At 44.1% G+C, this 12558-nt stretch overlaps 1 protein-coding gene and 1 long non-coding RNA gene across 2 annotated transcripts; one reads left to right on the top strand and one right to left on the bottom strand.

Moving 5' to 3' along the window:
• Window positions 1-864: 864 nt before the first annotated feature.
• Window positions 865-3590, top strand: LOC112938966 (uncharacterized). Its single transcript, XR_003242232.2, has 3 exons — window positions 865-1222; window positions 2024-2086; window positions 3190-3590. It is a non-coding gene; the product is annotated as an uncharacterized lncRNA (long non-coding RNA).
• Window positions 3591-6606: 3016 nt separating this feature from the next.
• On the bottom strand, window positions 6607-9636 carry LOC4326481 (protein SRG1). The gene is made up of 5 exons (XM_015769601.3): window positions 9445-9636; window positions 8110-8365; window positions 7769-8016; window positions 7361-7688; window positions 6607-7242 (listed from the first exon to the last, which is right to left on the bottom strand). Exons 2-5 carry the CDS (start codon window positions 8320-8322, stop codon window positions 6997-6999), a joined length of 1035 nt encoding a protein of 344 aa, XP_015625087.1. The 5' UTR covers window positions 8323-8365; window positions 9445-9636; the 3' UTR covers window positions 6607-6996.
• Between the last annotated feature and the right edge of the window lie 2922 nt (window positions 9637-12558).

Raw genomic sequence — 12558 nt, 5'->3', positions numbered from 1 at the left:
AACAAAGAGAACTAGTTTATCTTACCTAGCATGACTCAAACCTAACCTATCTTTTTGGTATTTTTTATTTTGCAAAAAGTTACCTCAGCGGAAAGAAAAAAAGATGCAATTGGAAAGCAAATATACAATTGGAAAGGGAAATACGCAATGCAATACAAGTTACCTTAGCGGGGAGAGAGATGTCTCCCCTCCCCCACCCCACCCCCCCCCCCCCGAAGATTGTCTTTCACTCAGGGTCCTTGATAAGGATTGAACCCCTAAAAGCGAAAGTACGCTTGTAGGTCGTCGTGCTGTTGCTGCATCATGTTGTTGATGTTGGCGAACTGAGCATCAGTTGTCTGTTGCCATTCTTGCGTCTGGGCTATGTGTTCCGTGAGGTTATATTGGATCTCCCCCGTCTGCACATCAAGGGTGTCTATTCTCCTGGTGATTTCACCCAAGTCCAAACGAGAGGAACTTGAGCGCCATTCACCTGGAGATGTGTCACGTCCTGATTTTTCGCTTTCCGTTCTTCTCGCCTATTTGCGAAAATTCACATTTGGTTTATTCGTCTAAAATAGCTTAATAAAAATTTCGTTAAATCAAAAGGTTTGAAAGTGATTAATTAATTTATTACGTTGTTCGCTTTGTGATTCTTAATTGGAGTTAGTTGGATTTAATTTGTATTTCGGAAGTGGAGCTCAATCCCTAATTCAAATTCCATCCAAATCCAATATTCCTTCCCAAAAATTCCAAATATTTCCAGAGAAGTCCCTATCTTTTTCCCTTTTTCCTTCCTCTCTTTTTCTCTATTCTGCCCTTTTGCAGTTTAGCCCTTATTCTTCTTTCTTTTTCTTTTTCCCCCACCTTCTTCTACCTCCAGCTCTCTCTTCTTGAGCTGCAGGCCCGGGGAGGCCAAGCCCCGAGCCCACGTGCTGCCCTCGGCCCGGCATCCTCCTCTCTGTGTCCCCGGCCCAAGCCGCCGCCGACCGAGCCCGTGCCGCAAGCCCACACGGCCGCCGCAAAATCCCGCAAGCCGCGCCGCCAAATTTGGAGCCGCCGCCTTTCCAAAGCTTGCGCCGTGTGCCCTAACCCTAGCTACTCCCTCCTCTATAAATACCGCCGGCCACCGCCCCTTTTTCCCCCTTTTTCCAAAGCCGCCGCCGCCGCCGCCGTTGCTCCGTGCCGCCGCCAGGAGCCGCGCCGTCGTCGTCACCGTCTTCCTACCGCACCGCAGCCGCTGGTAAAGCCCTGAGGCCGAGCCTCTTTTCCTTCCGCGCCGTTTTCCTCTCTCCTCCTCAACTCCGGCGTCCACCGCTCGTTGTCGATGGGTCATCTCCACGTCGTCCCGAAGCTCGGTGCTGCGCCACCGGATTCGCCTCCGCCTCCTCTTGCCGACGCCGCTGCTTGTCGCTGCAGCCGCACGCCGTTGCCGGAGAACGCCGCTGATGCCGCTGTGCCGGAGTCGCCATGCCGCCATGGCCGGGCGCGCCTAGGCCTGTGGTGGAGCAGCTGCTCCTTGTCCTCTTCCCTGTGACACTGACGTGTGGGACCTGCCATCCAAAAACTCCAAATAATCACAGCCGTCCAAATCCCTAGATCAAATCCCAACTGTTGGATCAACATAATCCCTAACCTATGCCACCTCAGCCCTAGATCCAACCATGTCAGTGCCACCTCATCGCCTTGTGTCGCCACGTGTCGTTCCACGTCATCGAGTCCACATACACCGAGTCCACCCATACACTCTATGCCACTGACAGTGGGCCCACATATATTTTCCTATCCAAAATTAATTCAATTTCCGAATTAAATATCCAGAGAATATTCTCGGAATATTCCTTTTTCTTTTATCCTCGGATTTTCCCTGAATTCAAACTTCCGGAGGCCATAACTTTTCCGTTTGAACTCCGATTCGACCCATTCTTCTTCCTAAATTCTTCTAAAATCGAACTCTACCTCCTGGTTTAATTGGTTATTTCATTTGATGTTATTTAGTTAGTTTTTCTTTGTGTTTATTTGTTTTTCATTTGCAATCGTGTAGACGTTGGAGCGGAAGAGCAGTTTGCTTCAGAAGACGTTGTGCAAGGACAGTACTGGGATCAAGGCAAGTGCACTCTTTGAACATATTGAACCCATTTGTGAAATGTTTTGTTTTGAATACATGCATTGTTTTGTTTATAAACTATCGATGGGTAGCGTGACCTAATTGTTATTATTATCCTACCTTTGATAATTATTGATTGCCATGAAACCTTGTCACCCTAGTCTTTGTGAGTTGAAAATTGGGCTCAACTCAAGGTAGAGTAGTTATGTTTAGCCCTGCTCATGGTTGTTTTACAAGCAAAATATAATTTTGAATAATCATATACTTATAATCACTTTTATATGAACTGTGTGGCTGTGTGCTATCTTTTCGGTAGCATGTGTTGCACCGTGTAAAACAACAGGCGGATAAAACATTTTTGACCAGGGTGATGGGTGGTTCTGTGTGAACCTGGTTAGGTGGTAATGTATCTGTGTGATCATTGCTGGGTATGGTCTCTGTGTGAGCCTACTGTTGAGCTGTGTGCTATTGTAGTTTGGCAAGTTGCCTTGGTCAATTAAGGACTTCACTTCATAAGTCATGGATTTGAGCCTAACGTGCAACCACATATCTCATGGGAAGAACCTGGCCCAGTAGGATTCCGAGTCTTGGCACTGTCGGCCCAGGTGGCTAGATGATAGGAGTTTAGGTTCGCCATGGGGACTTTCTTGTCAGTGTGAGGGAAAGGTGTCTCATGGGGGAAGGCAGTGCAACCTGAAGTGTGACACTTGCGCATGGTCGTTAAAAGGACGATGTATCTTGTGGGTCAAGTTGTACATCCTCTGCAGAGTGTTAATTAATCTATTCGAATAACCGCGTCCACGGTCATGGACATGCTCGGTGATATCTCATGAGGGGTAAATTGTGAAAACTGGGAATGAACTGTGTGCAGGTTAATGAATATAGCTATGTGGTCCTGTGTGGACGAATCCTGTGTGGATGGATAGTTGGCAATACCCGTTATTTATAACTATTGTTTTAAACCTGTTTATAAATTGTTTATAACTGCAAATTGTTGTGTTATGCAAAATAGCCATTGCCTTTGTTGTCAGCTTTGCATATGCATATTTCTGTGTGCTTGCTGAGTATTCCATGTACTCACCTTGCAATTCCCCCAATTCCAGAAGAAAGGTTCCCGCTGTTTCCTGAGGAGTTTGCTGCTGAAGACGAGGAATAGGTCGTGAATCCCAGTTGACTGCCTGTGGCAAGTTGAATGGAGCTACTACGCATTTATCATATTTCCGCTGCTACTTTAATATTTTCCTTAGGCCCTTCGTGGCAGAATAAATGTAAACTTTAGCCATAAGGCTTATCATAGTCATTATTAATATTAAATATTAGGTTTCCTTCGTGATGTTGGTTGTGATATTATCTTTGTGTCTGTGTGTGCTAGCTTGATCATGGACTAGCACTTATACACAGGAGGTCCTATGTTGGGTCCCCACAAGATGTAAGCATACCACTTGATCTGGGGGGTTGGTTATCCCCCCATTGTATGTCATGAGGCGCACGCCACCGGTCCTCACTGGCACTTGCCCAGCTTGAGACTCCGATGCTGTGGCGTGAAGCTTGGGTCCATCCGGGTGCATCCCCAGTTGATTCCCAACCTGCCTCACACATCTGCACGGGTGTTGAGGATGATGAACCTTCTCGTTCATTCCTTGTCATGTTGCGTGTCTCCCTGTATGCTCCACCTGCACGAGATTCTTCTATGGTCTGCAGGGGAATGGTTAGTTCATGGAAGTTGTACAAATGATACCCGCATTTGGCAACGAGATTTCATTTGTATAACCGTGGAAAAAGTATATCAAAGATTCATCTACTCCATGTTTAAGAATGTGCCCTTGCACTAGATAACCTTTTGCTATCCAGGTAATCAGAGAAGTGCACTCAACAGGAGCATAAAATCTTATACTCTCTAACCATTGTCTTATCATACATTTCACAGGAGAAACTTTGTTGTTTCTAACCATGGCAAACATGATAATCAATTCATCCCCCCTAATGGGTCTAAGATCACCTCTAGGAAACAAAGTCATAGCAATCCATTTGTGCATAAGCCTAAGCGTAGGATTATGGATATCATTTATTCTAGGTTTCTTGCAAATTGGAGCACCAGAAATATCTTCCCAAAACCTACTTTTCTCGAACCCAGGAATTCATTTCTGGAGATCGATTTTACAGGAATCGTGAAAGCCAAGAAGTGTACTTAATCCTTTCCATGTAAGTGTGTATTCCTTATGGAAAAAGCGAAAGAAAATTCCATCTTCTATTTATTTCAAAGTACACAGGAATTGCAAAGTAAGCAAACGAGAACCAGACTCATCTACCACAGCAAATCTCTGCCAACCAACAGCTTTCCAAATAGCACGAAAATCAACATCCATACCTATCTTTTTTAGCAGCTCCGGAGTACTCTCGCATGTGAGCATACTCCCGGTCTCTCAGCATGTAGTAGGCTTGTCTTTCCCGATCACCAACAAGGTCGAGATTGGCGTCGTTCGGGAGATGTCACGGAGCGTCGGCATCCTCCATTGAGACATCAGCTGATGAACGAGTGCTAGACTTGTCATGATGACTTGACGAAGAACCGGACCCCTTGAACAGACGAGACAATCGCCTCCTCATTCTGCACAATGGAGCAAGAACGGACTAACTCGGCGGGGGTTAGAATAGCAAGAGTTTCACCCGCCGGTTAGTTTCACCAAAGCAACTTGTATATATGCAACTAAGTATTTGAATTTGAGGGAAACTATCAAAGCTTGAATGAATTTGAGAGCAAACTTTGGAGAGTGAATGAAAATGTGTTGAAATGTGGTGGAGTTCCCTCTCCCGGCCGGTTGGCTTAAGTAGTGCACCCACAACGGTCAAAACTGACCTGTGGGGCCCACTAGCCGTTACCCTGCCAAAAGTGGCAAGTGGCCGTTGACTGGCCAGTTCGGCCGAACCAGGCGGCCCCCATCGTGTGGTTGAGGCCGATAGCCCCTAAGCTCGAGCCTCTCGGATCTGGCGTCGGTGCCACCAGTGTCGCCATTAAATTCGGCTGAGGGGTCAAGGCCATGGTCAGAGGTGGCGAGGGGTCAAGACCTCCGTCGCCATCGCGTTGCCGAGGAGAGGCGGGCCATCACCGTCGCATCGCTCGCCAGCTCCGTAAGGTTGGAAGAGAGTGGATGGAATATTCGAGAGTGAGAGGCTAGGAGGAAGGGACTGAGTGTTCGACAGATACATAGGCTGAGAGGACAAGATGAAGTTGGGACTGAGGAAGACTAAAGAGTGGAGTGTTCGGCTTGGCTCTATCCCTAAAAGTGACTTTTTTTAACACTTTTATCCTACATGAAAGTGCCAGTTTATTAGAAAAACTAGCACTTATATTAGTGTCGGTTTTTTTATTTTTGAACCCATATGAGGGGTTGAAAAAGCATAGAAAGCCTTATATGTGCCGGTTTTGGATGAACCAACACATAGAAGGGCGTCCCCTATTAGGGATTTTGTAATAGTGTTTAATCTTTTTTGGCTTTGCAACGGTCTCAAATACATATATAATATAGCATGGCATAACGTGAAAACACAATAAACATGTGCAGTGTTGTTCTGTAAATATATTTATGAATACAACAATAGTTACTTCAAAAACCTCCAAATGATGTCAATCAACTATAATACTATAAATTGGACAATCTAAATTGCAAAGCATATGCAATGAATTTAAAGACTAATAATAGACTTCCTTTGGGGAGCGAATTATAGAGAGCTTGCAATTATAAAATAATCAGAATGTATGGCAAACATCAAAATCATTCGCAGATATCTACTCCTAAGATGGCAGCACACCAAAATCATTCGCAGATATCTACACCTAAGATGGCAGCCAAACAAGTAATCACATTCTTCGGAGCAGTCTTGTCATTATACACTCATGCCAGACAACCAAATCTGTGAAAATCAAGAGCGCATAGCTATGCTATACTAAAATCGAGGAAAAATCTTAGTACTGTTGACCATAGGCACATGACGAGAAAGAATAGAGTAAATTATATCTATTTTTACAGGGATGTTTACAACTTCCATGCGCAAGAATATACTGCATAAAAAATGGAGGAAAAGATATCCAAAAGGCATGCACAGTTGATGATGTTTGCAAGCCAATATCTATCATGAATATCACTGACACTGGTAAAAATAAATAACTTCAGCCATTTGAAAATATATGCAGTTACTTTCTTATTTTTAATGTAAGCACTCCCGTGCCAAAAGAAAAGGTTCCAAGTTGTAATCAAAATAGTAAAACTGATGATCAGATAAAACTTTATAAATCACCACCTAAAGATTTGAATTTATTTAAGTAACACCATATATGTAGGATTGAAATAGTTGTAAACACATAAGCATTTGTAAACGTTGAATAGCATTATTAAAATTCAATTTAACTTTGCCTCAACTCAAGTGCAATTGCAGTATGGCATGCAAACATCACCGAAAATTGCCATGCAAATATCACCGAAAACTGATCTAATACTAACATCTGTTGAGTTTTAATTTGATTTAGGTCATATCAAATATATTTGAGGTATGAATATCATTGGCCATAAAAAAAACAATCTGAAGACCATCAACAATTCTATCTGATCCCTACAGATATCTTACGAACATTTGTCTGAAATTTTTGTGTGCCTGAATCTTCCACTGTTACAGAGTTGCAGCCATTTCAACAAGCACACGGATGGCTACAATGGGTTCTACGTACTCTCTCAAGGATGATACAATGATATGAATAGAGACTACAATGGGTTCTAAGTACTTACCTTGGAGTTGGACCCCTTGCATCCTTTGCCCTCAAGTCCAATACCTCATCGAATGCCAGCAAGCACAACAGGATGCTTGTCGATCACTCGATCTGATTCTCTGTCACTGATCTTACTCTCAGCTTTGATTTAGAGCTTCTTCATCCTGTCCAAGAAGCTCTTCCCCTCCAGCTTGGAGGAGAAGAAGAGCTTCATAAACTCATCATGGCCTATGCTCCTGTAAACAGCCTCATGTTCATGCGCCACCATCTCCTTCAGAGGACCAATGACAGCATGGACACTTGGAGAATGGAAGGCTGCTATAGACAGCCGCTCTTTCTTCATGTCGACAACAGCTCGGTGCTCAGCACTTTTGTACCTCCCGTTTGTGAATATCTGTGCATGGATGCATGGGAAATCCATCAGCAACAGCAGACAGTGTAGTTTTAGTTTCAGTTTAGATCAAACAACTAGCAGGCAGCGTTGAGTAAAGAAATGTATATTATGCTACTACCTGAAGAATGTCTCCCACGTTGACAATGAAAGCGCCTTCCAAAGGCCTAACAGGAAACCAGGTCTCGTTTCTCTTGATCTGCAGGCCATCCACCTCATTCACTTGGAGGACAAGGGTCAATAGATCAGAGTCAGAGTGAGGAGAGAAGCCGATGACTTTGTCCGCCTGAACACACGGAGGGTAGTAGTTCATCCTCACCGCCTGGATCCCATCAGTGCCACATTTGTTCGCAATCACCTCTGGATCCACTCCCAAGTTGTTCGCCACTGTAACCAAGAGGAAATCCACTATGCTCTTCACAGCAGCAGAGTATTTGTCCAGTGCCGATCTAAATTAATCACACTCAGGTTTGCAGTTCATGTTGCAAAATAAACATCACCATCAGATCAAATCGGACTATGTACTTACCTGAATTTAGCAAGTTGGTTAGGCCAGAATCTGAAATTCCTGTTCTGCACTGGCAGCGTATTGAGGAAGAGAATGTCAGCCCAGTCGAGCTTCTGATCTTCCGAGACAACAAACAGCTGGCCATAACCATCAAGCTGCCCTCGCTCCTGAGCAAACTGCTTCTTGGTTTCCGCTGGCAGCTCAAAGAATCCCCGGGCGTTGGCCTTCATCCCATCAACCACATCTTCTGGGACGCTGTGATTTATTAGCTGCAAGCAAAAGAAGGCAACCAGTTCAATCATCAGTTGGCAGCATCAGATTAGCAGAATGTGTATTCAGAAGAAGTACAACTCCTAATTAACCTGGAAAAAGCCCCAGTCCTGGCAGGCCCTGTCAAGACGTGCCATCTCCTCGTCATGGCCGAGTTGCAGCCTCTGGAAGTCAATGACAGGGATCTCTGTCTCTCCATCAGTAGCAACTGCCTCGTCTCTCGGGCGGATGTACCTGGGTGGCACATGGGCACCACCGTCAGCCGCCACCATTGACTGAACACTCGGCACAGGGAGAGACTCCATCTCCTTTCCTTCAATCTGAGATGCTGGCTTGGATCCTTGCTCTCTGAAGATAAGTGGGTGGTAACATGGTGTCCGTCAAATAATTTAGTAATGTACTTTAGTTTTGAAAAGATTATACATAGTCAGGACTGATCAGCGGTGTTTAATTCTGCACCTATGCTAATTTCTGCATGGTACATATGTTCCTATCTTCTCTGTGTTGTTACAGATGAAACACATGACAGATCATGAGTCATCCATGTTTCTTCAGTGATTGGGAATGTAGGGTCTGTTTGGATTATAGCCCAAACAAACCATACCAGAAAACTTGGCAATAGCAAGGGAATTGGCATGCATTTCTATTGTTGCCAAAAAATAGTACATCATCTATAACATTCCACAAATTTTGGCCACAAACCAAACACCCACACTTCGCCAACTTTTTAGGATTGCCAAAATTTTAGCTTCCCAAATTTTATGGTAAGGTTCAAAATGGCAACAATCCAAACAAACCCGGAAGAGTGAAAGCAGCATTTTTCTTTGGAACCAGGAGCTAGCTGCATCGTACCAACTTGTAGATACAAGGTACACTTTTCAATTACCCAGCTTTTAAAATACAAACAAGTCCATGAGGTTTTACTGGTTACCATAGACAAAAAAGACAGGGAAAACAGATGCCAAACAATGCTGCCCCTTATAACAGCAACATAAACTGTAACCAAAGTACCAAAACTGAGACACGAATAGAAGCACCATCAAACACAAAGGTTTCTCCACGGTGCCACAGGGCTCAGGACAAAAGTTCAGGTACGGAGATGCCAATAGCGTGGATCCCATGTAGACAGCGGGACACCATTCTTTCGCATCCCCCCTAATGCAACAATTTTGATATCTGTGAAACTGGCACTTGTAATATATTGCTGTTTGGTGGATTTTGGATTTCCACCCAAATTTGTAGCTACCGATGACGACTTAATGTGCTTCCAAACTAATTCCATTTCGTACTGATGACAACAATTTTTAGCTGACGTCACAACAGGTTTCTGAATCAGCTCCACAGATGGAAATTCGAAGCGGTTTAACTGAAAAACTAGGACATGTTCAACAGAGATTTTCCCAAGTATGAAATTAGGGATTTTTTACCTTGATTTCAATCTCCTCCAACGGCGCCTAACAGGCTCACCGAGACAACGATCGACCGCCGTTGGCCTTCTGGCTAGCTCTCAGGAACAATGCGGCGCGCTCCCGCGCGCCCCCGCTAGGGTTAGCTACCTCACTGCTATGCTTGCCCTGTCACCTTCGTCTTCGCTCGTTGACCCGCTGGCGGCTGCGACCGAACTAGTGGGCATTTGGGCTTGACACATAAGAAAGGCGCACAAAGGCCTGTACCCTAGTACTACTTGGTAAATTGAGCATCACCAACAGTCTACTGATCCATTCCCAATCCTTTTTTTTTATTTTGGCCCAAGATTATGTTCCAACAGTCTCGGCTGCGTTTGTTAGGGGAGAATGGAACTTACACACGAAAAACACAATAGTCAATTAGCGCGTAATTAATTAAGTATTAGCTATTCTTTTTCAAAATAGATCAATATAATTTTTTTAAACAACTTTCATATAGAAAAATTTTATAAAACCACACCGTTTAACAGTTTAAAAAGCGTGCGCGCGGAAAACGAGAGGAGAGTGCTGGGAACTTGCTTTTGCAAATAAAGCCTCTAGAGTTCCTAACCTTTTGGAGTTCCCATCTCCTTGATTCTCACTCTCATTTGAGGGCGTGGCCTCCCTCCCAAATCCCAATCCATCCCCCCATCCCAACTCCTGCCCAGCGGTTCCTCACGAGAGATCTGCGTAGCATCGGGGCAGGGAGCATGTGGACTGAGTTTTGTGTGCATGAGAAATTCTTTTCTAAAGGACAGGAGCATTTCTTTTTTGCATGGGGACGATGGGAAAACAAAGATTTCGGTAGGTAGTTTAATAGAAGGGCCCACTTTTAGTTTTTAAAATTAAATTTAGGCTTTCTCTTGGAGAGAGAAGTTTTTTTCACTTCCTATTATCAATTTGGTAAACCCAATAACAAAATTGTAGGGGTGGATTGTTCACATTCTATTAAAGCATCTCTAACAATATCTCTAAATCCGACTCTCCAAATATCCATTTGGCTAATTTTTCATCTAATTTGGCAGGTCAAACTCGTTTACTCCAACAGCCTCTCCATTCTAAGTCTATGATAGTGGGACCCACATGTCAACCTCTAAAACCCTTTCTTCTTCCTCATCTTTCTTCCCCATTTTCCCTAATCCCCTCTTTACCCTCTCCGTCGGACGAAGATGGTGACGACGGACAACATATGGCGACGGCAACAACAGATTCACTCCTCGCCGGCCTCGTCCTCCTCGACAGTCATGCGCCGTCGAGCCTCCCTCGCTATCGCGCCCACCCCCCTCACCATTGTGCCACCTCCACTCCGATCATTACGCCGGCCGAGGTGGCCTCCTCCGCTCCGCTCATCTCCCATCTTGCCGACTGAGGCACTCGACCCGACGGCGACGAAGCCAAGGCATTCTTTCCCGGCGGTGGCAGCGAACATGGGTGGATGATGCAAGCGAGCGACGGCGGACAACAGTGAGGCTATGGTGGCGACGAAGCCGAGGCGTGCCTTCTTCCCCATGGCGGCGGCGAGCATGGGCGGAGGGAGGAAGGCGCGGTAGCGATAGGCGAAGGAAGGGAGTGCACGGGTAGGAGGATGGTGCGGTCCATGCGGATGGTGGGGAGAGAGGGGAAAGAAATGGTAGGGCCCACAGATGGCCAGTGGCATGAGGGTAGCCAATGGCTGGTCAAATTTGGCCAGCTCGAGCCCATGTTTGGCTAGTGCTATTTTTTGGCATGTGGGATGGCCATTCTGTTGGAGTACATTTTTGTTCAAAGTTGCTAAATTTAGCTTTGAGAGTGGGATGGAAAGGCTGTTGGAGATGCTCTTATTAAACATATGCTCTCTCCATCTCAAATTATGGGAATGATTAGGGTAGCTTCAGTTTCTGATAGAATCTTTAGCTTCCAAACAATTTAAATTTTTATTGGGATTCTAAGAATTTGTAGTCATAGAATCTAGAAAATAAAATGAAAGTCGGAAGCTGACCAACAGATTTCTCATAATTTTAAGCTCTCTTAAATAGGTAGCATATATTTTATGACTGATGGAGTATAAATTACTTTGTAAGCTCCCTAAACTTTCATCACTTTGCACCGTAAGTTACTTTGGCAAATCGAAAATGTTCATTTGGCAGACATTATGTAAATCATGTCGACATGGTTTGCGCTTTGCGGTTGCCTAGGCAGACAACACTAACATTTTGAACTTGTAGGCGATAGAGTCGTGGTGTATGACAGCGTGTCTTTCATCATGATCAAAATCATTAAATCAAGTTCAAAATTCAAAATACAATCAATAGAATTAAATGAGGTCAGAGAGTTATAGTTAGAGCAAAACTAATAATACAGCCGATGTGTTGGCTATAAGGTTATTGATAGCCTTCTCTTAGTCATCTCATATAATAGTTAGTTTTTTACCATTAATATAGGGTCTACTTGTCTCTCTCACAGAGTTTCTTGGTTCTTATGTTCAAGCCGGCTGTAAGTTTACAGCCAGCTTCTCCTCTTTCTCCTCTTTTCTCTCCTCCACCTCAGCATTTAGTCGGCTTATAGCCTACTATTATACTTGCTCTTAGAGAGAATCCATTGTGTTGTGTGTCACTAACTTTGTCCCTATTCTACAATATACCACTGAACTTATCGAGTACTACAATATGCTACTGCATTTTGCTGAACATAATATACTATCGTCGTTCGGTTAGCCTCTGTTAGTACTATAAAATTTTATCCTAATGACCAAAATATCCCTAAAGTGAAATTTTTCAAAATTTGACAAAAAAAATCTGAAATATCATATTGTAAACTAGAACAGAAGTTGTGCATCTCAAACTTTAGAAGTTTTACAATCTGATATGCGAAATCTTTTACAAAAATTTGGAAGATCTCATCCCAGGAGTATTTTGGTCGTTAGGACAAAATTATATAGTACTACCGAAGGCTAACGCAGACACTCACCCCTATGAACGTACGCACGTAAACCCTACCCCTATGAACATCTTCGAAAACTGGGCCGGCAAATCCTTGAGATTAACGAAGTCACCACAGGCACGCGTCTCGTTGTTGACGGCTACGTCGCCTATCACTGAAAGTATAATGCCGTTAAAT

This window comes from Oryza sativa, chromosome 1 (assembly GCF_034140825.1).
Source record: "Oryza sativa Japonica Group chromosome 1, ASM3414082v1".
NCBI lineage: Eukaryota > Viridiplantae > Streptophyta > Magnoliopsida > Poales > Poaceae > Oryza > Oryza sativa.
Note: the sequence above shows the minus strand (reverse complement) of the source record. Positions and strands in the feature narration are given on the sequence as shown.

Excerpts from the sequence above, each read along its gene's own strand:
- LOC4326481 (XM_015769601.3), bottom strand. The coding sequence starts at position 8,322 with ATGGAGTCTCTCCCTGTGCCGAGTGTTCAGTCAATGGTGGCGGCTGAC. Across the intron at positions 8,017-8,109 it reads AGGACTGGGGCTTTTTCCAG|CTAATAAATCACAGCGTCCC; the intron begins GTTAATTAGGAG and ends TTTTGCTTGCAG. Across the intron at positions 7,243-7,360 it reads ACGTGGGAGACATTCTTCAG|ATATTCACAAACGGGAGGTA; the intron begins GTAGTAGCATAA and ends ATCCATGCACAG.